Source organism: Vulpes vulpes, chromosome 4, assembly GCF_048418805.1.
Source record: "Vulpes vulpes isolate BD-2025 chromosome 4, VulVul3, whole genome shotgun sequence".
NCBI lineage: Eukaryota > Metazoa > Chordata > Mammalia > Carnivora > Canidae > Vulpes > Vulpes vulpes.
This window is the reverse complement of record NC_132783.1, coordinates 125,712,388-125,739,514: the sequence shown is the minus strand read 5'-3', so window position 1 is coordinate 125,739,514 and position 27,127 is coordinate 125,712,388. Positions and strand designations below refer to the sequence as shown.

The following is a 27,127-nucleotide window of genomic DNA, read 5'->3' as shown; positions in this document are numbered from 1 at the left end:
AAAGACAGCACAGTGCTTGGCACATGAACTCGACAAATGGTGGCTGCTATTATTATATTATTATTGGTAATCTGGTGATAATTTCAAATAATAATGATACAGAAATCCAGTTCCAGGGCTATAAAAATTACTTTTGATTCTTTCTGGCTGGTGATTATTGGTCTGCTTCTAAGGCCTTTGTTAGCGTAAAACTGGATACTCTGCTTACAAATAAATACTTTGAGTTAGCAACCATACTGGCCTTACCTACTTCCCAGGTGTGAGAGAGGTTTCTCAGATGTTCCCCAGAGGGCACACAAATATGACATGCTTGGGCACCAAATGCAGTTTTTTTTTTTTCCTCCCTCTCTTCAAGCTGACACAACAGAGAGGGAGGGGTGAAGAGACTCAGCTGATTTGTGTAAATACATTTGGACAGGAAGCTTATATGTCTAGTAACACCTTTGAATATCTGTCAGATTCACTGTTAAATGGAGAGAGATTTTGAAGGTACAGAGAGCCAGCTCAGTGAGAACAAAATAAGTTATTTGTGTAGACACAAGGAACTGAACCGAATAGTTAGGTGACAGAGTCAGGCTCATGTTATGAAAATGAGTTATTACCACCCTAATATTCACCAAGTCTGAACTTGAGCAAAATGGGGAGCCCAAGGGTCTGAAGCCCTCACAAATCTATATTTGTTCCTTACTCTTCCATCAGGGTCACATGCCTTTGCCCCCAGGCCTCCTCTGCACCTCTGAGGCCTCTCAGCGGCCCTAGTCCAAACCCAGGCTCTGTGCTAATGGAGAGGCCACAGAGAGTGTGACCAGGTGGAGGGCAAATCTCAACATATTTGGAAGGATGTTGTCAATTGTTGCCCTAGTGGGGTTTGGGATCTCAGAGGGAAACACTGTCACGTCTTCAAACCCCACAAGCACAACCTCATGATGAGAGCCAACCCAAACTTGAAAAATCAGTATTTTATGTTTTCTCTAAAAAATATATAATTATTTTGAATATCTAGCCAAAATAGCATGAGCCTCCAGCCCTGTTGATTGAGGAAGGCTAGAATCCAAGGGGCTGGGAGTGTCAGGCCCAGACCACACCAGTAAGTACACAGATATGTTAGCCTTCGCACTGGCCTCTTGCACAAATGCACTTTCTGACTCCTGTCATTGCGTCTTAGAATTCAGCTCCCACACAAGTCCTAGAATTCTAGAATCACGGCCCCCTCCTCCCTGCCACACAAAGCTGTGGCAGCATTTCGTCCAGAACTGGAGCAGGGGAGACGGAAAGGCTCCAGGAGGGGCCATGCTGGGGGCTTTCAGTTTACCAGCCTGGCCTTGGTAACTAACGCACGAAGAACCCAAAGCTGTCAGGCTGTCAACAGGACAGGCCCAGAGGCAGCCGGCAGGGGAGGCAGCGGGGGCAGAGCAGTCTCGGCCATCCCATGACGCAGGTGCTGCCAGTATGGTCTCATCGCTAGGAGAGGACTCAGCCTGAATGCGAATCACAGACACCCAACAGGAGGCTCTGGGGAGATGCTCTGCTCTCAGCTCCTCACCCGCAGGTGCCTTATTTTTGAAGAAAGAAGGCTCAGTCCCTGAGGCTGTATCCCCCATTTTTCCCATCCCCCGCACCCAACTCCCCTCAACAAATTATCCTGGCCTTTTAACAGAAAGTTCATTTTCCATGCAAGGTTCTGGGGGGAGAGTAGAAGGGAGTAAAGGGCACAGTTACTATTTCTTCTTTCTAGAGAAAAGATTGAATTTTAAGCCTAAAATACATGACCTGTATGTAATGAAAACAGTTGTTTTTCCACCGTAAATGATGTTGTATTTTTAGGACTTTTCTTCCAGTTGCTAGGTGGGAAAGTATTTGGTTAGAAAGCATTTCTTCTGCTGTTTATTCTGATTTTTTTTAGTACAGCTTTCCTTCTATTCCACAAGATGGACTAGGAGCAAACCTAGTACACTTAACTCTCAGGGGTATGATAGGAGAAAATAGTTTCCATAAATTGGCTTTGGTCGCCTGCATAGAAATTCAACCTAGGGAAAGTAGGCAAGAGTCCCTATTTTGTGAGCCCATTTGTCTTTTTGTCTAAATTCAAGAGTTTAAAGATAAGTTTTAAATATTTATTGAAAATAAAATTCAACTTTGGTTAATGAGGGGGAGGGTGTTGGGAGTGTGTTTTGAACTAACTGTTCCTGTGCTTAAGATAAGTGCTTTAAGTTGTTTGCTCTGTGGAACTAATGGATTTGGAATAATCTAAACAAAGTTTTTCATACAGTCCCCAAGGAGGCATGTCAAAGTCGAGAAACCATGAAACATGCAGAGCTAATCTCCCTGTTACAAATCCAGACCCGCTAAGCACTGTACTACATCTTTACATTTTAATACATTTAGACTATGAACTATACTAAATACATTTTTTATCTATATTATTATTTAGGAGCCTCATTCCTCTGGGCAATCTTGCTAAACCATTCTCTTTAATTATACTCTTCCTTAGTTTGACAGTCAAGATAAACCATTCCGTAGGTCAATGACCCACCTATCCCTAATTTTTTCATCCTTTTCCTACTACTCTAAACATACATACACACTCACACACATGTGCATAGATACACACACTATACGCACACATGCATACACACACACACACACACACACACACACACACACACCACTCGCATTTCCCATCAGGGATGAATCTCCCTCTCATCCAAGGTTATGCAACTTTTAAGAATCTCAACCAGAATTTAAGCTACAGTTCACCAGCCATGTTAATCCCAAGTTCTTTCCAACAGCTGATGGGCAACTGTCTCAAGGACCCCCCTCACGCCACATTAAGTTTCCTCCCAGTGCCAAACAGACCAGCCTGAGAAACAGCTGTAGAGAAGGAAACATGTGTGGTCTGCATCTCCTCACCCCTCCTTCCAGTCCCTGCCTTGCCTACAGCCTGTGGTGCCCTTGTCGTTCATCGCTACCCAGCACCCGTCCCCTAGAGGGATGCTCACAGACCTGCACTGTCTGCCTACCAGCCCCAAGCACCTCAGCCTTCACAGGGTCACTTCTACCTTCTTCTCCCTCAGCCACAGACCATGGCTTTATGTCTTCTTGACTCATAAACCTTCTCAGCTGGCACCTCATGAATAGTAAGCAGATAATTAAGTGTTCTGCCCAAGTAGCAATTCTAACTTGTTTTCCCATTTATTCCATTGCCTTGTGTTCCCCTTACCAGACTCATGCCCGCACTTCCAGACCTCAGTGCCTTTGACTACTCTGTTCCCTCCTTCCTTCCCCTATTGCCATGTATTAAACTTTAACCCATCTGCAAAGATTGTTAGAAACACCACCACTACCTTGAAGCCTTCCATGAACAACTAGAACATTCCCTCTTCTGAACTTTTGGCACTATTTGTGAGCACAAACCCACACTGCTTTGCAATACAGCATTTTAGTCCTTCCTCCGAGGCAGGACCAATTCCTTAGACACACATGCATCCTGCATAATGTCCAGCACAGTGTTTTATATATATAATCAGTGCTTATTAAATATTAATGGAATGAATACAGGAGATAAAAAATGTACTCAGATGATAATTTTTGAGTCTCCTTCTAGCCTGAAGTTACAAACAAAATCTAATTAATCATTTTATCCACACAGCAGTAGTCCCAGATATAATGCTTCTTTTTAAAATATTTTATTTATTTATTCATGAGAGCCAGAGAGAGAGGGGCAGAGACATAGGGAGAAGTAGGCTCCCAGCTGAACGGGAGCCTGCTGTGGGACTCGATCCCAGGACCCTGAGATCACGACCTGAGCCAAAGGCAGACGCCTAACTAACGGAGCCACCTGGCTGCCCCAGATGTAATGCTTCTATAATACTTGTATAGCCGGCACCCAAAGATACGTGCTGGACTCATTCATTCAGTCAGTCAGAGAGATGGGACTTTGGAGAGCTGGGTCACATTCTAACACATGTTTCTGTGTTCTTGCAGGGGTGGACTTGAGTCCAGGCAATCCTTGATTGCTCTGCATTTTTGTTCAGGTTCCTACTGGCAGCTAACCAGGGATTTTCCTTTCCCAAAACTCTGCTTCCTTCCACAGTAAACTTCCTGGTATCTCTTTCCCATTTAGCTAATCCTGATGGTGTTTTAAGTCATCTGGGTTAATGATGCTTTCTGTAGAGTGGGACAGAGATGAAAAACTGTATGGCAGAATGTAAATATGGAGATGTGGCTTCTCTGATTTCTTCAGTATTCTCCACGCATCCATCTTTCCTCCATGATTTGTTTTGTTTGTTTGTTTGTTTTTAATCTGAGCCAAGATCTGGGAAAACATGAGCTTGTTTTTTGTAGAGCAAAGACAAAAGGAACAGATAGGCAAACACATTGATTCAATTTAGCTCATTTTCGTTTCCATTTTTTTATATTATAAGTAAATGTCCATTCTACTTACAAAATAGAAAAAATTACTTTCTGGGTTTGGAAAAAATTTTTAATTTCTGGGCTCATGACCTTTTGTCTCTTTTTTCTCTTGAGGAGAAAAAGGCTAGGATTCCTATGCTTCATAAATATCACCTAGAAGTCCAGTGTGTTTACAGTGTTCTCATGGCTCTTCATATAACTAGGGAAGAAACCAAGAATATGGGAAGGAGTTCAAGGCATCAGGAAAACTCCCCCAAGCATAAGACAGCCTGGGGATATGGACACAGGGTTCAGTGGTTCAGAGTAGGGTGGTACACAGTGCTTTACCGTAAGGCTGCTCAAACCTCAGTGTCACTCAGCCTGAAGAACACACCAGTGTGCCTCCTCAGTGTCCTACACCATGAGTTGGGAAAATATCCAGGTCCAAAGAATGGGACTTTGGAACTCTTTATAGTTTGGGCACTGACCCTCTGTAGTGTTTTAATAAAGGAACATTTTGAACCTCCCTAAGCCTCAGAGCCCTCATCTGTAAAATGTGGATAATGAAGTGCCTACCCACAAATTACTTAATCTAGGAGCTGGTGCATCATAAGCAGTTGATGAATGGGTGCTTTTACTATAGTAAAAGTACCAATAGCCCTGTCAGTCTGCAGACCCTGTGGGTGAGTTCACAGATGTGACACTTCTTGGAAACAATGCTGCTGAAAGACTTGGTTGTAAAATATTTGTGTTCCAACTTATTGAATCTGACTCTCAGGCACCTCACATTGACTTAAACAATGGCATAATTTTTGGAACAATTCATCTTTTTTTACCCTTCATTTCAGGAGCACGCAAGAATGGACTCAAGAGTGGAAAGAATGCCCCGATTATGTCTCTGCTGGAGAAAACAGCTGTTACTTTAATTCATCTTATACCTCCATTTGGATACCCTACTGTATCAAGCTAACCAGCAATGGTGGTACAGTGGATCAAAAGTGTTTCTCTGTTGAGGAAATAGGTAAATCACAGGTTTGTGTTTTACTTGACACGGCTTTAGATTAAATAAGCAGGGAAGCCTCAATGTCCACGTGGATTCAAGTAGGAAGACTTTGTCATTGTAAGTTAGGTGAATGGAGGTCTACTTTACAGGGCATGAGGTCAGCCAGTGAACAAGAGGGAGAAGGCAGGGGAACATAAGTTGGCTCTAACATAAAACAACCTGACAGTAAATGTTGTCAGGAAAAGAATGGGAACTGTGCAGTCTTTTACTTGAGGAGGTCTTTCAAGATGGATTGTGTTCTTGGGTGCCACCACAAGAGACAAACTCACCATACTCCTAAGATTCTTTCTTCCCTAATTATTCAATATGATTACTATATTCAGATCTGAAATATGTTGACCTTTGATCCCTATCATCACTATAATAAGAGCCTAGATTTTATCACAAAGCATAATATTTCTGGAACTTTATATTTACAAAACAGCCCCAAATCAGTTTAAAGACATGTTTATAAGATCTCAAGACAAACATTGGATATAATCAGAGCTCAATGAACCAAATGAAAGATCTAGACAGATTATCACTTGCCCATCAGAAGAACACAAGGAGAAATAAAACAAAACAAACAACTGTAACTGGAGTATTTATGTTTATACTATAATATTGTAAACAGCAAAATATAAAGAATCAAAGGACTATGAGTAGCTAATATGGTGCCTCAGAATCTATCCACAAAGGCTCATCTGTTATAGAAATTGCTTGGAGTTTCTCTGAGACGTTCTGTCCTTAAACACCTGTGTGTGGTTTCCCAGGCATCAGTGGACTAGAAGAGGCTAAGAGAATGTGGCTAGAAGCTGCAGGCAGAAACGAGTAAATCTGGTAGCCTGTCAGGGAGAAGAACAAGCAGAAATGAGAACCCGACTACATAATTTGGAGAGACTATTTATCGTAAACCGCAATATCAATAGACATAGCCCTTGGGTAGCTAACCGGGTAGTAGTAAGAATTTGGGTCCAGACCCATGGTTCTAACCCCGTCCCTGCCAATACCTAGCCCTACTCATTTCCATGGCTGACTTTCACTAAGGGCCTGCCATGCCTTGAACCCTGTACTCAGCGTGGTGGCTACAGAATGAGTAAGCTATGGTCAAGGAGGGGAGTCTGGTGTGTCAAATAAATAACTGAAGTCAAATGGTTTAGGTGCTGGACTCGAGGTGTGTGGAGGGCATAGTAAGCCAAGGCAGTGGCCAAAGGTACAACGATTGGCTGGGCATGAGGGAGGGGCAAGGAATGCCGAGAAATTGTGGCAGTTCAGTTACTCCCTGGGGCATCAATGGGAGTTAGTTGCCAGATATACAAGATGGACTGAGTCTTCCAACAGTGACTAAGTTCCAGAAGTGATAAATGGCACAGAATGTTGAAGGACTGGGAGCAGTTAGGCCGGCCTGACTGATCAGCCAGAGAAGTCCCAAGTGGTCTTGTGAACCCCACAAAGGAAGTTAGACTTTAAATGACTGCCAAGAGGTGCATTTGAGGATGTTTAAGGAGGGAAATGCCCTGGGGATAATATTAGCTAACACTTACAAAGCCCTCACCTATGGGTCGGGTATAATAACTCTGTGAGAGAGGTCCTATTATAATCTCCATGTCACAGATGACAACATTGAGGCTGAGGGCATTTAAAGGCTAATTCAAGGCCTGTCAGCTAGTAGGTGGAGCGGAGATTGGAACCTACGCAGCACAGCTCCAGAGTCTGCGCTCTTAATCTCAAACTTATCCAGTGCCACCTGTTGTGTTACTAAATGTCTCGGGGAAATCCATCCTGCCGCTGTGTAGAGGGTAGATTGGAGTCACACAGAGTAGAGAGAGAGAGGTTAGAACACTTTGTGATCGATTGTCTTTATGATAATTAAGGCAAAAGATAATTAAGGCAAAAGATGGTGATAGGCAGTTACAACCATAGCAGGGAGGGAGGTTGCTGGGAGGGGGAGACAGCAAGGAACAAGGTGAGCCTAATAGATCTTAAGAAGACAACCATAAACCTCAGCTTCGTCACGTGTTATATGAGTACTCTCCTACTATCTCACAGGGCTCATCTTTGGATTTAAAGTCCTGTATTGTTAGACACTTGTTGTTCATTCATTCATTCAGCAAATATTTACTGAGTCCCTTCCTTGGGCCAAGTACATTTCTAGGTGCCAGGAGCAGAAAACATCTGCCCTCGTGGGATTTTATCCCAGCGAAGCTGGAGAAAGACAATGCAATGAAGAAAAATAACGTAGGGAGGGAGAAGAGGAGTGCAGGAGAAGTTGCTATTTTATTAGAGTTATCAGAGCTGTCTTTGCTGAGTAAAGAAAAACATGAGAGAACAACATTCCAGCAAGAGGGCACAGCAAGGGCAAAGCTCCCACAGTGGGAGCATGCCCTTGCTTGCTTGAGGAACAGCATGGTGGAGAGAGGAGCTGGCACAGAGTGAGCAAGGAGGGGCATGTGACAGGCCACATCTGAGGGATCCGTGAGCCAAGCTACAGCACCCGTGAAGCCATTGGATGATTCTGGCTTTTACCTGGAGTGACATTGGAAGCCTTTGGAGGGTTTTAAATGAGCGATGTGCTCTAACACAAGTGTGAAAATAACTACTGTGACAAATATTATACGGATTATATTGAGAACAGACTGAAGCAGGACAAAGACCACAGGAGGACTGCTTAGGAGGCAAACGCAGCAATACACAAAAAAGCATGATGGTGGGACTGGGTTGTGGAGGTGCAGATGGTGAAGAGCAGTTGGACTCTGCGACCATCTCCAAAGTACAGCTGAGAGGTCCCTGGGTGGCTCAGTCTGTTAAGTGGCTGCCTTTGGCTCAGGTCATGGTCCCAGGGTCCTCGGATCAAGCCTCGCATTGGGCTCCCATCTTGGCAGAGAGTCTGCTTCTCTTTCTTCCTCTGCCCCTCCCTTCCTTGCTTGTTCTCTCTCTCTCTCTCTCGCTCTCTCTCTCTCTCTCTCAATCAATAAATAAACAAACAAACAAATAAATAAATAAATAAATCTTTAAAAAAAAAAAACGTACAGCTGACAGAATGTGGAGGTGGTGAGAAAAAGATGAGTCAAGGAAGAGCTCACTAATTTCATCCTGAGCAACTGGCGGAATGGAGGTGCCATTAACAGAGAGAGGGAAAGTGACAGAGGACCACATTCTGGGGAGGGACCAGGGGCTGCCTGGGGATGTAGTCGGTCTCAGGTGCTTTTCCAGCATCTCAGAGGAGCTGTTGTATACAGCATGTAACAATATGCACAGAGGTAAGGGGGAGGTTACTATGCTTCTAACAGTGGTACAAGCCATCTCAAAAAGGACCATGTTCCCTATTTTCTACTTAAAGTAGAAAGGGGAGTTTGTAAGGTGAAACATGAGTAATAAGTTGAAATTTTTCCATCAAAAACATGTATATATTTTGGTCTCTTAAAGAGTTAAGCTTCAGTTGTCAGAATCCCTCAGTCCCCAACAAATCCAGAAGGGTGAAGCATTACTGTCATTACTGTAGCCATATGCAGCCCAACTATTTTTGCAAATCCCTCTAATTTAATTTCTAAAATTTGGTCATTATTAGTCATATTTGGATTGTCTATTTTTTTTAAAGTTGGCCCCTCTACAGGGGCGAATATCATGCTCCTTCACACTAAGGTCTGTCTTAAGTCTGATTGAATGCAAGTGCTTCCTCCTTTGGCCACCAGATTTTAACAGCCAGTTATGGCTCCTCACACTTATATTTATAGGCTTTTGTCTGGTCAACCCTAGGGGTCCAGACTTTGCAACACTCTGGGTGACCTTCTACAAACAGTAGAAAAGAAAGTAAATTTTGGGACACCTGCCGGCTCGGCGGTTGAGCATCTGTCTTTGGCTTAGGGCATGATCCTGGAGTCCCGGGATAGAGTCCCACATGGGCCTTCCTGCATGGAGCCTGCTTTTTCCTCTGCCTGTGTCTCTGCCTCTCTCTCTCTCTCTCTCTCTCTCTCTCTCTTTCTGTGTGTGTGTGTGTGTGTCTCATGAATAAATAAATAAAATCTTTAAAAAAAAGTAAGTAAATTTTACTTTGTATCTGCAAGTGATTTTTGAAAACCTCAGTACTAAGACCTAAAGGGCAATAATATATCAGGAACTATCCAAAATGTAAATTTAGGTATAGTTCCTAGCTTTGGAATACATATTTCTCTTCATCAATCTTTGGTAAATTGTGGTCTTTGCACTCCTAATAAGCAGAATGCAGCTGATTTACCAGAGAATGTACAGTTTGTCAATAGAAACCAAGCAAAACACTATTTCAGATTCTTCACATAACAGTTAAGTAAGAGACAGAAAACCCTGACTCATCACCATTTGAGAGAAGAGTACAGTGCCTTCCTTCTTATGTCTGAAAAAAAATCACCACATGTGGCTAGGAAGACATCATGCTAAGGAGCATCAGCAGAGTGTTTGGTGGGATTATTCTAGTAGCAATACAGAAATTAATAAGACAAAATCTTTGCCCTAGGTAATAAACAATTTGGAATAAAAAGGATTTATCCTTTTTCCAAAATAGCCAAAATAGCTATTCCAAAATAGCCACGTGTTCAAACACTCTAGGTCTTTCTGGTTCTGTTCCTTCAGTTTCGAGTTACAATGAATTCCCTTGCCAAAATCCCAAAGCATTAATCCTATCAGGGCTAAAAGATATGTAAGACATGGGCCCCAAGAAGAATTTTAGATCAGATTTTTAAATTTGAAAAGGAATTTTATAGGAGCTTTTGGTCTTCAAGGTCATAAACAGATCATACTCCAGCCAAAAAAAAAAAAAAAAAAATGTGTTCTCTACTACAATGAGAGTATAATAAGAATATTGGAAGAATTAAGAGTATGGATAACAAAAATGCATAAAGTAATTGGCCTCTTCTGAAGAAAGCTCTCCGTTAAATCAAGCTGTACCTGTCTGTCTCTCTGTGCACTAACTCTCTGTTGAAATGCACAGTGCAACCAGACCCACCCATCGGCCTCAACTGGACTTTACTGAACATCAGTTTAACGGGAATCCATGCAGATATCCAAGTGAGATGGGAACCACCACCCAATGCGGATGTTCAGAAGGGATGGATAGTCCTCGAGTATGAACTACAATACAAAGAAGTTAATGAGTCCCAGTGGAAAATGGTAAGATATCATTACACAGCACGGTCAAAAATACTTTGACTTTTCTTCTCTTTATACCAACAACACCTCTCTCATTTGCAGTCAGACTTCCTTTTGACCTAATTCCACATGCCCATGCTGTATATACACTCCTTATTTCTTTATTTGAGGAAAACAGATAAAAGCAGTAAAATATCTGGGAAATTTGTCCAAGGACAGATGCTTCCGTGGAGCTTATATGGAAGTGTAAGGAAGGAAAGGAAAACTATCTCCCCAGTCCTTCTCAGTGTCCAGTTTAATGTTTGACAAAATCATACACTCTAGCTACGTAAGCTATCTTTGGGGCTGTGGCTAGGCATGAGAAGAGTTATGATCAAGATCAACAATGAGCTATGGCTAAACATTCTCCCGTGATTTTAGTTGCTACTACTTACAGGATCCTCATTAATTACTCATTAATGTAAGTTCTTCAGTGACTCCAGGAAGGAAACAGAGGAAGAGGGTTTGTCCCCTAGAGCTTTCAGAAGGTGATTTTGTTACGTATCTCAGGGAGGAAGAATCCAGCTTAGAGGTTTTGATGTAGGCAAGCAGCATGGTAGTCGTTGACCTCTGAACTGCTCACCTCCTTGACATATATATGGGAACTCAGCACTTAGATAAATTCCACATGGCACACAACAAGAAGAAAAACAGGATTATCTTGCTGCTCCAAATATAACTAATTCTAAATCAGTCTAACCACAGAGTCATAGCCCTGGCCAAGTAGTTTCTGGCCAGTCATCAGGTCTTGCCCCGTGGCTTTGCAGATTCACTCCCAGAATTTTGAGACAGCAGGCCTTGTCCATTCAGTGATCGGCTGAAAAGGAAGCCAGTTTTGTCATTAAAGTTAAGTTTGGAGCAGCTGTGAGCAGTTAAATACTGGGCTTTGAGGTGCTGTTTTCAGAATCATTTTATTTATTTATTTACGAGAGACACAGAGCGAGAGGCAGAGACATAGGCAAAGGGAGAAGCAGGTTCCCTGTGGGAAGCCTGATGCGGGACTTGATCCCAGGACCCCAGGATCATGACCTGAGCCAAAGGCAAACATTCAACCACTTAGCTACCCAGGTGCCCCTCAGAATCATTTTAATTTAGATATCTGTTCCATTAACTTGGTGCAAAAAAGCCCGGTCGGTTGTTGAGTCAAATAAAACTTTCTAAATTCAAGTTTCAGTGAAACATTTATTCAGCAACTGATATTGAAATAAGTGCTGTGCAGAAGGCACTGTGCTGGGTACTCCAGGACAGAAGTTCTCAGAGTGTGAGAGTCCCTGAGACCCTTTCATGGAGTTCACAAGATCAAGATTGTCTTCACACAAGTACTAAAAGGTTATCTCCTTGGGACGCTTGGGTGGCTCAGCAGTTGAGTGTCTGCCTTTGGCCCAGGGCATGATCCCGGGGTTCCGGGATCGAGTCCCACATCAGGCTCCCTGCATGGAGCCTGCTTCTCCCTCTGCTTCTCCCTCTGCCTATGTCTCTGCCTCTCGCTCTGTGTCTCTCATGAATAAATAAATAAAATCTTTAAAAAAAAAAAAAAAAGGTTATTTCCTTTTTTCACCATGCTGAAATTTGTATCCATGGTTCAAAAGCTATGGTGGGAACACTGCTATCACCTGAACACAATCAAGGCGGTCATTCTAAACAACACTGACAGTCACTGTGCTTGCCACCACTGTGCACTTACAGTAAAGGGGAGAAAGCCAGCTTTACATTAGAGTGGTCTTGAGAAAGCTGCACATTTTATTAATTTTATTAAATCTCAACCTTGATGACATAGCTTTTGAATATTTGCGAACACATGTCAAGTACACATAATGCACTTCTGATGCATACTGAGCTATGGATGATTGTCTTATTAAAGCACCCAAATGGCTGAGTTGCCAGCTGAACCAGCTGCTTTTTGCATGAAACACCATGGTTACTTGAAAGAACAACTGATAAACTAATAGATGGTTATTCATAGTAAAGTTGGCAAATACTGGGCAAACATTTCTTGAAAAAGAATGAAGTGTGCTTATTAGTTTAAGAAAAACAATGACAGTGGTTGTTACCAATGAAATTTGAGCTTTCAAAGGAAAATTAAAATCTTGGAAAACTTGAATATGCAGTAGTGAGCTTGATAGCTTTCCCAGTCTTTGATGACTTTCCGTATGAGATCCATGGTGATATTAGCTAAAGTGGATTTTTATATTGTATAATAAAATGTGTGAACATTTAGAAAATTTGCACAACTCAATGACCAATATTTTCCAAATGACTAATACTTGATGTAATTAAAATAATGGGTGGGGAGGTGATCCATTTAAAGTACTAGATAGAAAGGTGGATTTGGGGATGCCTGGATGGCTTAGTGGTTGGGCACCTCCCTTCGGCTCAGGTTGTGATCCTGGGATCCAGGATCGAGTCCTGCATCAGGCTCCCTGCGAGGAGCCCACTTCTCCCTCTGCCTGTGTCTCTGCCTCTCTCTCTCAGTCTGTGTCTCTCATGAATAAATAAATAAATCTTTTTTTAAAAGGTGGATTTTAATGTAGCAGGATAGGAAAGATTCATTGATACAGTTTCAGATTCCACATTGCAACTAACCTTAAGTAACTACCATGTTTACCATCCTAGTTCAATTGGTAGTCCTATCTGACTGGGTTAATACAGCATTCCCCCAAGCAGGTCTTATGCTTCTGGTGTTTGATGCATATGATCTATTCCTTACACTGGAGCCAGAATGATCATTCTAAAACACACTCCTCACTTAAAATTCTTTGAACAGATACTCAAAAATATGCACATACTTAAATCCACCTTCTACCTGTATGATTCTGTGAGTCTTGACAGACCCATAGACCTTTGTAGCTAACATCACAATCAGGATACAGAACAACTTATCATAACCTTCAAAAAAATTTCCTCATACTGTCCCTTTGTAGTCAAATCCTCCCCAAACCTGAACCCTTGGCACCCACCGGTATGCTCATCTCTGTAGTTTTGCCCTTTCCAAGAAGTCATTGGAATGGAATGATATAATAACCTTTTTGACTCTAGCTTCTTTCACTCCTCACAATGCATACAAGATTCATTCATATTGCTGAGTGTAACATTCCTTTTTATTGCCGAGAGTATTTCATTGTACTGTAAAACTGGTCATGCTCACTTTCTCTGTTTCACATAGTGGTTGTGAGTATTAAAAAAAAAAATACTCCATTTGGTAAAAGCTAGTGGAAAAATAGAAAGCACCGTATTAATGTCAACACATGAGGGCAATTAGCACAGTCTTTCCACCTTGACCTCATTTTTGCATTCCACACTTGGACATATCCACAGGGATGCCTCAGTGGCATCTCAAAAAAGCAACATGTTCTAACCTCCTCCTGCCTCCCTACTCTCCCTCTCTCAGTAAATGACAACATATCCATACAGTTGTTCAAATTTAATCCAGAATATTGCCCTGACATCAATCAGAAACTTGCTCTTATACCTTATATCCAAATAATCACCAATTCCTATTGATTCATGCTCTGAATTATATCATGAACTAGATATTTTTTAAGAGTGTAAAGGAGTCCTGAAACAAAAAGTTTGAGAGTCTAGGAAAAGCAAAGATGTGAATTCATTAGCATACATGGATTTACCTTCATTAGCATCCATAGATTTACTGATCATAGTTTAAGCCCTGAAAGTCCAGTGATAGAGCTGTATTTCAGCTGACACACAGATACGACACTCGCACTCTGAGCCAGGTCCATGGGAGCATGGGACCATACCAGGTTGCATCCCAGCTTGACTCTGCTGCACTTACTGCATCTCTGCTAAATCTCATATCTATGTGAGTCCAAAAGGGTCAGTTAACTTTTACTTCACCCACCTTCTGTAAGTGAAGTTACATCGTCATGGCATTTCTTACAAGCGTCTCAGAGTTGTCATGAATACCAAGGGCTTACCTGTAAGAACTGACCTCTGCTGAGAAAATTCACAGTCTAATGGATTATGAGCACAAGTGCCATAAGCTTAAGAACAAGTGAGGTTCATAAATGGGGCAGCGGGAAGCTAGTGTTTGCGGCTTGTATTGGGGATTCAGGTTACCACTGACAATGTGGAATTTTCTATTACTGTGCCTTTAAACAAAACAAAACAAAACACGCCTGGGTGGCTTAGTGGTTGAGTGTCTGCCTTCAGCTCAGGTCGTGATCCCAGGGTCCTGGGATCGAGTCCTGCATCAGGCTTCCCATAGGGAGCCTGCTTCCCCCTCTGCCTCTCTCTGTGTGTCTCTCATGAATAAATAAATAAAATATTTTTTAAAAGTACATTTTTAATATAAAAGTAATACTAATGATGATATAATTGTTTATAACTATTTACCTGCTAAATCAAGCTAAGGATGTATTGTTTTTTAAAGAAGGAATGGAAAAAATAAAAATAAAAAATAACAAAGGAATGGGTGCTATAGAATTATCCATACTGGTTGGGCCATCTCCTGAGCACCCACTGTATATTTGGTACTATGCTGGGCTTTGGAAATGCAAAGATAATGAAGGAATTGTTTGCTCCAGGGAATTTGCGGTACAATATAGAAATTTGAGCAATGTAATATAAGCATAAAAAGTAATATAAGGGATCCCTGAGTGGCGCAGCGGTTTGGCACCTGCCTTTGGCCCAGGGCACGATCCTGGAGACCCGGGATCGAATCCCACGTCGGGCTACCGGTGCATGGAGCCTGCTTCTCCCTCTGCCTATGTCTCTGCCTCTCTCTCTCCTCTCTCTGTGTGTGTGACTATCATAAATAAATAAAAATTTTAAAAAAAAGTAATATAAGATGTGACTGTCAGGGTGGAGTAGGAAAAAGTGCCAAGAATGACTTCTTAGAATATAAACATACTGGGATGCCTGGGTGGCTCAGTCAGTTAAGCATTTGCCTTTGGCTCTGGTCATGATCCTGGGGTTCTGGGATCGAGCCCCATGTCCCCTGCTCAGTGAGGAGTCTGCTTCTTCCTCTCCCTCTGCCCCTCTCCCATTTGTGCACTGTCTGAAATAAATAAATAAAATCTTTAAAAAAAAAAAAAAAGAATATAAGCAATACTTGCACTGGGATTGGCTGAGAATAGACATTCCCTCAAAGGCAGGTGGCAGGGTTCCGTGCAGGTGGTAGGAGCCATGTAAATGAAACCGAGTTTGGTGTGACTGCTTTGGAGGGAAGATAAAGAGGAAGCCGTAGACCAAATCACTGAGGGCCTCTGTTTGGTCTTGTTATTAGTGAAATCTGTAATGAAATAATATTGGTTATAATAACAGAGAAATTTGGGCCTCAAAACTGGACACATACGTTTCAAAAAATATTTAGGGAAACCAATAAGTTTAAAATTCAGAATCTTGCCTTTTAAAAAGTATTTTAGGCATGCAAATATATCATGTATTAAGAAGTTTCAGGGGTGCCTGGGTGGCACAGTCAGTTAAGCGGTGACTCGGTTTCGGCTCAGGTCATGAGATCCAAACACTCTGTGGTTAGCACAAAGTCTGCTTAGGTTTCTCTCACTCCCTCTCTCTCTGCCCCTCCCTCCCGACCTTGCCCATGCATGCCCCCTTGTGCTCTCTCTCTAAAATAAATAAACCTTTTAAAAAGAAGAAGAAGAAGCTTCAATGAAAGATACAAACTAAACATCCCATGTACATGTGAGAAAAAATAAGGACCTTGTGACTACAAGCTAACTGAGGTGAATGGAAATTTATTTTAGAAGCTGCAGGCCCAGCCTCTAACTTAAATTATGAGAATCTTTTTAATGTGAAAAGTCTATGCTGTTGAAAATACAAGTTTTCCTAGTTTTCTATAAATGGTAGGGGGTGTTCTATCTGAAAACATCCAGCTAGACCACCTTGAAAAATCCATATTGAATACCTGCTTTGAGTGTTTGACTTGAAGGAAAGCACTATCATTAGTGGGGTCTACCTCTTTGATAGCTTTATGTTTTAAGGGTCTAACAGTCTTACTACCCTTCCCCTGGCAGGTAAAAGAAGATCCTGACCTTAAGGATTGTGGGACCTTGGTTTTTATTACCAAGGACTCAAGTGACATTTCTTTATAAATTTTTAATAGCAAAAAAAAAAAAAATTTAATAGCAAACCATTTGAGGTACCTTTAAACTTTCTAGAATAAGCAGAATAAATATGCAATTGCTACTAATAGAATAATTTAGACAACTATGGTTTTTCTAGGACCCTTTCCAATTCTGTGATCTTATGAAGGACTACCCAGAATTTCCAAAGAATAGATTGTGTGTGTGTGTGTGTGTGTGTGTGTGTGTGTGTGTGTTTGACTATAATTTTTTTTGGTGTGGAAATATGGATTTTTTTCTGTTCTTATGCCTTCCTACAAAACTGTAATATCCAAAGGGTAAGCAACATGTCTGTAATTTTCTTTATAGTCCCACCATTCTCTCACTATAATTCTATTATGCTTTGTTTGTATAGAATATCTGACAGCCTAGTACAGATAGAACTACAGTTATTTAAACAAATCTATTTTATGTTTGGGTTTGTACCAAAATAACTTTGAGGACTGTGATCTATGTAACAAAATGTTTCTTTAGAAAGTTATTTGCCTCCATCTTCCTTTAAGTAGCAAACTCCGCTAGTGCACTATATTGTTTTTTTCCTATTAGAACCTTTTGTTCTGATTATGTTGGTGCTTCAAGAAACAGCTTAGCCCATACTTCATTGTACCCTGAACTTATGACACCAAGTTGTATTTGGCCAATTAGGAACAAGGCCAAGCTGCATTCTTCTTAGGTCTATTCAGTTAATAAATGGCACTTAACTGATGGTTTTCATATAATCTCTAACAAAAACTCATAAGTTGCATTGATTATTCCCCAAGAGGTGAGACACCAATGTAATTCAGGTGAGCCCCTCTGAAAAGATTCATCAGCTTCCTGTCCCACTCTAGCCAGATTTTCTGGAAAACCATGGGAAAAGACTGAAATTCTCCACCAATCTGGGACTGCAAGTGAGTTGTCACAACATTCACTGGGAAAAACAAGATTCCCAACACGGCACCCAACAGACCTCCACAGATAAAATCTGTGACCAAATGAGTGCTGTGAGTTGTTATGGTAGGCAGATATTCCTTAATGGGACCTAGAAGGCCAAAGGAAAGGACATTCCTGAATCCATTACAGAAATGAACAGGTACCAAGCTTCTATAATACTAATTCCATGGCATCTGAGTGCCTTGAAAGCCTGATAAGTGCTTGTAAATTTGTCATGATGCTTGTGATCTTGAAGCAATGTCTGAACTCTTTCCAATGGAGTGAAAATTGCTTCTGTTGTCCCTGCCAGCCACGGTTGCCACACTGTGGGTTGCAAACTCAGAGGTACTAATGCTTTCAGAGAAGGCAAGATAAGTCCTCATATGGACCAGACATAAGTGCCAACATAGCTGTCTTCTGCATCAGTGGGGGAAGGATTCCGCGGTACAGTTTTCAAAAACCATCCCTCCCCAACTGAAGCCTTGCATCCCAGGTTTTGATTCCATACAGCTTTCCGAGTGGGAAAAGTGATTGCTACGTTGCTGAAAGCTGCACAGTGACCACACAAATAATGCTTCATTTCACCAGCATTTGTAGTATGAGGTGATAGATCTTGTTGGGAAGATGTTAGAAGGGGTAGCCTCTTGTCATAAGCTTCTGAATCCACCATGTTGCTTAAGAGCTTTTTTCTTCATGAAGGATATTTTTAACTTGTAACACTATCTGGGCCTGATGTTTGGGGGGGGGGGTAGTTTTTTGATAAATTTCTCCATTTCTCCCATTGTTACTGGTCTGTTAGGTTCTTTCTTCTAGGAAGAAGAAAACTTTGATACTGGATTTCCTGAAATATCTAGGCTCCATGACAGTCTTGCCACAAAAAGAAAAATAAAATAGCCAATGACAGCCATCTCCCTGCTAAATCATGCCATTGCAATGGGCACCCAGCTCTGTGCCTGGTTGCCACCAGCCAGCACATCGGAGAGCCTGTGAGCAGCGGCCAGTGGCCACACAGGCACTGACCTTGTCCAAACCCCCCCTCAGTGCACTGGAAAATAAGATCCACTTTTCAGAAGTTCATTTTGAATCCAAATACAGAAGCACCTTAATAGAGTTTATCTCATTGAGTTGTTGTCTTACTAACCAATAAGTTTTCTATTTTGTCTTGAAAGATGGACCCTGTATTGTCAACATCAGTTCCAGTTTACTCGTTGAGACTGGATAAAGAATATGAAGTGCGTGTGAGATCTAGACAACGAAACTCTGAAAAATATGGCGAGTTCAGTGAGGTGCTCTATGTAACACTTCCTCAAATGAGTCCATTTGCATGTGAAGAAGGTAAAAGATTTAAAATGGCAGCCAACATGGATTTTGTCAATAGAGTAATACATTGCCTACATTGTCAGAGTGTTGGTCAGACCATGATCCATTAGCATCAAAAGTCAGGGTGAGAGACCTCAAGTTCACTCTTTTTAACAGATCTTATTCATTACAAAAGCAGAAGGAGAACTTCGTGTGTGAGGATTTAATTCAGGAAATGTCTGGAGGTAGATGTAAGCTAGAGAGGGGAGGACGCACTAAGATACTAATGGGATATCTCTGGATATCAGACTTTCAGATGGTTCTTTTGTTTATAGGTTTCTATATTTCTAAAGATATCTATAATGAGTTTGTTTTGCATTTATGATCAGAAAAAAAATGCTTTTTAAATGCATAGTGAAGAAATACTGGATCCATATGGATAGATGGATATATGACATCTAAGAGAAAGCCTAATATTGTGTCAGCATACGTAGTCGATGGCAGCTACTTATTGGTTTCAGAAAGGTTAGGCACGGCTTTTACCTGGAGATAAGCCTGAAAAGTAGTATGCTAGTTATGTGCCAGAATGACATGGAACATTTGAAGATCCTATATAAGAAAAATACAAAGATAATTCAAGTTCAAAGAAATGAGATCTATGAATTGAGAATAAAAGAATTAGAACTTTTGATACAGAAATAAAGAAATCTGCTTAACAATGAACAGTAAGTATATAAAGTTGTCACTCCCATGTGGAAATTAGCTGTATTACATCTATAGTGAAGCACAGAATGTTTACAGGGCTATGTATGAGGAGCTGAGGCTTGCTGATGAAACAGTCACAAGCTATAGAGAAATTAAATTTCTCTTTCTGCATGGATGCTACAGGTAGAACCCATGATACTAAAGAGCACTTAAATGAAAATGCCTGTAGCATCATTTTTTCCTAAGTTCTAGTTAACAGGCTTGTTCTTTTAAACAATATTTGACATAATGAAATTCTGGTTTAAAAAGCACATTTGCCACACACTCGTTAAGCTTTTTATAATGTCATTTAATTCAGTTAGGCATAGATCTTTTAATTGGTTTTTCCTTCCATGTTTAAAAAAAAAATAAGTTCTAACTTTGTTGTATTCCTGAGTATGTTACTGATAGAAAGTTACAGATACCACAAGATACAGAATGCCATTCTATGCTCCACTAATTCTCTATAGTATCCATAATATTTGCCTTGGGGATTTTGATAAAAATAAAATAAAAATAACAAAGGAATATTTCAGCATTAAAAAAATCCTACTTTTAATGAATTAAACAACAATAAAGTGAATTCCACTGGTCTTTTCGTGTAAAGCAGATAACCCTGATGAAGAGGTGGAGAAAAGGGAACCCCCCTCCTGCACTGTTGGTGGGAAGATAAATTAGAGCAGGCACCTGGGAAAACAGTATAGAGTCTTGAGAATGGAGTATTAAAAATGGAGTATTAAAAATAGAAATACCATACAATCCAGTAACTCTACTACTGGGTATTTCCCCAATGAAAACACTAATTTTAAAAAGTATATATACCCCCAGCCTCATTGCAATAGCCAAGACAGAGAAGCAGCCTAAATGTCCATCACTAGGCAAATGGATAAAGAAGTTGTGATACATATATACAATGGAATATAGTAAGAATGAAATCTCGCTATTCCCAACAACATAGATGAAGCGAGAGGGTATTATGCTAAGTGAAATAAGCCGGACAAAGAAAGACAAACACCCTGTGATTTCACTGATATGTGTAATCTAAAAAACCAAATCAAATGAACAACAACAAAGCAAAAACAGAAACAGACTCATAAATACAGAAAACAAACTGGTGGTTGCCAGAGGGGAGGGGAGGACATGTGGGAGAGGATGGATGGAATAGCTGAAGGGAATTAAGTGATCCAGACTTCCAGTCATAAAATAAATAAGTCACAGGGATGAAAAGTACAACATAGGGAATGTAGCAAATACTACTGTGATAGAGTTGTAGGGTGACAGGGAGTGACTACAGCTATCACGGTGAGCCCTGAATAATGTGTCAGATTGTTGAATCGCTACGTTGTACACTTGTAACTAATAGAACATTGTATGTCAACTATGTTTCAATTAAAAAGTGGGTAATACTGGGAACCTACTGCAGGCAGCTGGTAGGCACTTGGTCTTAAGAAATGAAGTTTTATGAACAAATCCCCCCAGTTCTGCCATCAAGTAGAAGTTGGGGCTCCCAGTAGTGAACTTCTGTCAAAGGATATTTTGTAAACTGTAAAATTGATGTCTGCATGTTTAAGAAGTTTTTCATGAGTCAAAAATAGAAACTCTGCTGCCCTCTTTTTGATGGATCCTCAGTCTGGAGGATAAAAAAATATATATCACCATATGAAATTTAAAAAAAAAAAGGTGAGAGAGGGAGGGAGGAGGAAGGGGGGAGAAGGAGAGGGAGGAGGAAGGAGGAGAGGACAGGAGAGGAGAGGAGAGGAGAGGAGAGGAGAGGAGAGGAGAGGAGAGGAGAGAAGGGAGGGAGGGAGGGAGGGAGGGAGGGAGGGAAGAAAGGAAGGAAGAACTAAGTGGACATTATTTGGGTAAAGTCGTATGTTAACAAACAGCATTTTTTTTCTAGAGCTGAAGCCATTAATGATATACCCTGAACACATCAGATGCTTAAAGCAGTTGTTGTGGATTTTTTGATATAAATATGGATTGTGCTTCAACTGTTTGCTTTTTCTTCACTTCGATGTTTTTTCATATATGAAAGGATTTGAAGAAGTGGACAGAGATGTTCTTGGAATAGAAAATACTCCCACGTCATTACATTCTGTTTTAGTGGTTATCAAGAGAAATCACTGACTTTACTAGATGAATACAAATTAAATATTTTTATGTAAAAAAGTGAAATGTAAACTTCAAGTATTCCCAATTCTATGAGTGAGATAATACTCTTTTGTGTTTCAGATTTCCAGTTTCCATGGTTCTTAATTATTATCTTTGGAATATTTGGGCTAACGATGATATTATTTTTATTCATATTTTCTAAACAACAAAGGTAGGTGTGAAATAACCTAAGTAGATGTTTTTTCTAGTGTTTAGATTTCCAGATGTGTTTCCATTTGTTACTTGGTATCTTTTTTGCAAATCATGAGTGAAAATTTTAATTAATGCAGTAAAATGTTATCTCTAGTTATACATTTACAGCTTTGTTGTGCCCATCATAGAGAATTCATGGGTGTCTGGTCTATCTGGGAAGATGTATAGGATATTAAGAGGCTAGTGGCTGCATACCTTGTGATAGGCACCCCTTAACAAAACTGTTATCTCAGAGCTGCCCCTTGATCTCTCCAAAGTCCTAAGCAAACTGGCCCATTCATTCTAGGACAACAAGGTTATCCTACATTTGTAAGCACAGCTAAAATTCTTTCTAAGTTTAAAGAAATTCTGTTCTGTATTATCTTGTTGTCAAAAGACTCAGATTCTTAAAAAAAAAATAGACTCAGATTCTAGTAATTATTTCTGCAACTGCTGCTTAATCTCATTTGAGTCCCTTAACCTCTCTGGGCTGCATGTCCTCATGGGTAACAAAAGCATGCTAGATTATATGACCCTTAAATTTCTCTTGAGCTCTATGAGCTGTCACTCTATTTTTCTTCCTGAAAGAAATTCCACACAGACTACAGGAAATTATAATACAAAATATAGGAAAAGATATTGGTACTGATTGTAAATTTTCTTACATTTAGAGTATTTTTAAGTCCTTAGGCTTAAGGGGTTGATCTTGCCCCTTCTCCTAGAACTAGGGTAACTAACCCTCCCAGTTTGCCTGGAACTTTCCTGGTATGAGTACTGAAAGTCCTGTGCCTTGAAAAAGCCCTCAGTTCTAGACAAACCAAGATGGTCAGTCACCCTACCTAGAACGGAAGGCACTTTCTGCAGCTGAGCCAGGAGGCATCTACAAATCAAAACAGGATCTATGTAAATACATTACAAAAGCTTTTTAATTAGAGTTGCATCTTCAGTTCTATAATATAAACCAAACGGACAAAATTCATTCTGCAAAATTTCATTTTGCATCTAACCTTTGAGCAACATTTTTTTTTACAAGCACAAGTATTATAAAGCAAAACAATACAGTTTTCAATTGTTTGGGGAAAAAGTAGTAAATAAATTTACAGAATTTTAAGTAATTTATATATTTAAGTTATGCCAGCAACAAAGGAGCCAAATTATTCTGTTGATTTGAATTTATTGATTTATATAGTTGATGGGCAATTTATACATAACTACAGTAGACAGACCCAGTATGTATATAAAGTAATTCACTCTTAACAATAGCTGTCAAAAAAGAAAAACAATAGCTGTCAATTTTTTTTGTTTTTTAATAGCTGTCAATTTTGAGTCATTGTGAAGATCATGTAAATTTGTTACATTGTTTAATTATATTAATTAACAATACTTCAAAGAAAAATAATTCTCTCAACAAATAGAATTCTATATTACTCAGCGATTAGAAACGACAAATACCCACCATTTGCTTCAACGTGGATGGAACTGGAGGGTATTATGCTGAGTGAAATAAGTCAATCGGAGAAGGACAAGCAGTGTATGTTCTCATTCATTTGGGGAATATAAATAATAGTGAAAGGGAATATAAAGGAAGGGAGAAGAAATGTTGGGAAATATCAGGAAGGGAGACAGAACATAAAGACTCCTAACTCTGGGAAACGAACTAGGGGTGGTGGAAGGGGGGAGGAGGGCGGGTGTTGGAGGGGAATGGGTGACGGGCACTGAGGTGGACACTTGACGGGATGAGCACTGGGTGTTTTTCTGTATGTTGGTAAATTGAACACCAATAAAAATTAATTAAAAAAAAAAATAAAAATAAAATAAAAATAAAAAATAAAAAAATAAAAAAAAATAAAAAAATAAAAAAAAACAAATAGAATTCTAAAGAAAATATAGTAACCATTGTATAAGAGTGTTTTCTGAGAATAATGAAGTTCTTAACTTTGACATTTAGTCAGAATTACCAAATTATAAAATTGTTCTGAAATCTTTATCTCTCAAATTTCCTGTATTAAATTAAGTCCTTTGTAGAAAAGAATTAGTTTTGTTCTTTCATTTACCCATAAAAACCTTGTCATGATCTAAATGTCCATGTTCCAATGAAAGTAAGAAATGGAAGAAAACAGTTGTCAGCAGGTGTGGAACAAACATGAAGTTCTAATAATTAAAATGATTAAAATGATACTCCAAAGAAGGAGGGACTTATGTCAGCTTTCCCCAAAATGTTAGGGCTCTAAAGGGCATCAGGTCCTAGATGTTGTTTGAAGTGTTGAGTCCATGCCACCTTTCATTTTCCAGATAATTGAGAATCAACTGTAGCAAGATTTATAATGTAATTTGGATTTGAATAAAATGAGAGCAAAGTCCCATAGTTTCATGCCAGTTCAGCTGCACTTTGTTTTCAGTCATTCCCACCATCCAACTTATCCCAGCCTTCCAGCTATTACTAATCAGGAAAGAAGTAACTGGATCAGCATAAAACAGAAGTGGCAAACTGGCCACCCAAAAGCCAAACCCTGCCTGCAGATCCTAATGTTTTGTTACTTGATGTTATGTTGATTTGCTACAAAATGTTGACAGACTAGGGAATTCCCACATAAAAATCCAGATTTCCAGGGCATCTTTAAAAACTGAAAGATCTAAAAAAAAAAAAAAAACAAAAAACTGAAAGATCTAGGGAGACTCCATTGATATTCCTGCATGGCAACATATGCTGAAGCAGGGGGCAACTATTCCGTTTGGTAAGGGCATGTGTTCTCTGTCACCATTCCCACCCCTCCCTATGACATCACAGCAGGCCTGCTTCATTCATTTGCATGACCTGCTTGAAGCCTAAAGGCCGCCAGGTGTGTCATCCTGGCATGAAGTCAACCGTAACTCCCAGGTAGCTAACATGCACCCAAATGCATCGTCCTCTGCGAAAAACGGGAGGCACATATAACAATTTCAAGCATCAGACATTTGGGAATCTTTGCTTCCTGTAACGGCAGTTGTGTTATTTTTTTCTATGTTTTTGACATTTAAAACATTCATTTGGAGATGCAGGACCAAATAACACCGCAGCATGACAGAAGGCAAAGGACCTGGGTTTTGGAGTTGGGTACTTTGGATTTGAGCCCCAGCTGTGCCAAGAATTAGTGTATGATTTTAATGCATTCCTTAAATTTCCTAAATCTTTCTACAAATAATGTCATCTGCCTCCCTGGTAGTTGTAAGAATTAAATAAAAGGTTTAGTGTATGGCTGACAAACTTGTTTTATAAAGGGCTTCTTAAAAAAAAAAAAAAAATATATATATATATATATATATATATATATATATATATATATATATATATATATATATAAAGGGCTTCTTAGGCTTCTGGGGCCATGCAGTCTCTGTCACAGCTACTCAACTCTGCCACTGTGCCACTGTGGCATGAAAGTAGTCATAACGCTGTGCAAACTAATGAATATGACTGTGTTCCAATAAAACTTCATTTATAAAAACAGAGAACAGACCAGATTTGGCTGTCAGGCCATTATTTGTCAGCCCACAGGTTATTGCAAAATATATCTTATTGTGTCTGGTTTATCAGAGGCATTCAAAAAATGGTAGCAGTTATTATTGATAATTTATATTTTTTCTATATCTTCTATTCATCAGTACAAAGCTGTTTTAACATTTGCCCCACTAAGTAAACCTAGTGGAGGCTACTTACAGCAATTTAAAAAATGGAATTCAGCTTATTCCTTGGTTAGGTAAAAAAGCAGATGGGAATATTCAGAGAATGGGTTCCCTATTGAATAGACTGGTCTGTCCATTCACATTAGGTTGAATATCAGCTAATCTCCCAAAAGCAGTTTATCATCCCTGCCCAACAGTGGCATCTCTGACTCATAAAAAACAAATGAGTTGACTGGAATAGCTAATCTCTGAGCTTTTTTCCAGAGCTACAATGTTAATTTTAAGACATAAATTCTAGTTGCACTATTAACAAACTAGATAAGTGAGGCATTCAAATGTATTCAAGATGTGTTTAATTGAGCACCTTCTATGTGTCAGGAATTGTTCTAAGTACTAGAGATATGATAAAATGCAAGACAGGTAGAAGAGACATTGAAATGAATTATGGTCAAAAAATAATTTAAATATTTAGAACAGAAAATTTAAGGGCATCATAGGATTGGGTATATAGATCCATACTGATCCATGCTGATCCATACTAAAGATATTTCAAATTTAGTATTTCCCAGCCGAAATGAACCTGGCAATGACACCTGGTTTATGATATCAATCTTAAATAATTTTATTTAAGTGAGCCATGGTGTAAACTTAGCTTAGTCCATCCTTTTTTGAGGGTGCAAATAATTTGCATGTTCACTGGCTCTTTCTTTCTTTTTTTTTCTTTCTTTCTTTCTTTCTTTTTTTTCTTTCATTTCTTTTTTCTTTTCTTTCCTCCTCTTCTCTGCCAATTACTGATGAGATGTCCATTAAAATTACCATCCTTATAGATGGAATAGAAGTTGACTTCAGATGGAATCAAATTTCTCATTCCCAAATACTAATGCTGATTCTCAATAAAGACATAAGGGGAAAAAAGATTTTAGGAAACCATGTTTTATTTAAATTGACTTCACATAAGGGCTTTTTTTATTGTTTCTCTTTTTTCTATAGTTTTTCCCCATTATTTACTACTTAATATTTTCTTTCTCATATTCTGCATATGTGGAGCACCAGAATACTTGGAATAAGTAATAATGCTACCAATATTTTATTTCTATCTTTTGAAATAAGAGAATGTATAACTTTACAGATAAGTCACCTAAATTTCATTTGTTTTCAAGGATTAAGATGCTGATTCTTCCCCCAGTTCCAGTTCCAAAGATTAAAGGAATTGATCCAGATCTCCTCAAGGTACTAATAAATTATCTAAGAGATCAATAACACTAATCAAATGCTTCCTAAAGACCATTTGTCTTATGTTGAAAGTTTTTGCAAGCTATCTGTATCACATTTCACTTTTTAACCCCTCTGGAGAAAAGTGTTTCAAAGTAATATATCTTAAAATTATGAGAATGTTGGGCAGCCCTGGTGGACCAGCGGTTTAGCACCACCTTCAGCCCAGGGTATGATCCTGGAGACCCGGGATTGAGTCCCA

At 39.7% G+C, this 27,127-nt stretch overlaps 1 protein-coding gene and 1 pseudogene across 5 annotated transcripts in view; one reads left to right on the top strand and one right to left on the bottom strand.

The window, feature by feature from the left end:
• Positions 1–27,127, top strand: part of GHR (growth hormone receptor) — a 271,425-nt gene that overhangs the window by 241,002 nt on the left and 3,296 nt on the right. For all 5 annotated transcript variants that reach the window (XM_072756984.1, XM_026016684.2, XM_072756986.1 and 2 more), the window contains 5 exons: positions 5,241–5,413; positions 10,398–10,576; positions 18,774–18,939; positions 21,880–21,970; positions 26,814–26,883. In XM_072756984.1, coding sequence (XP_072613085.1) covers positions 5,241–5,413; positions 10,398–10,576; positions 18,774–18,939; positions 21,880–21,970; positions 26,814–26,883 — 679 coding nt within the window. The remainder of the gene's footprint in view (positions 1–5,240; positions 5,414–10,397; positions 10,577–18,773; positions 18,940–21,879; positions 21,971–26,813; positions 26,884–27,127) is intronic.
• On the bottom strand, positions 17,404–18,274 carry LOC112933509 (mitochondrial nicotinamide adenine dinucleotide transporter SLC25A51-like; annotated as a pseudogene).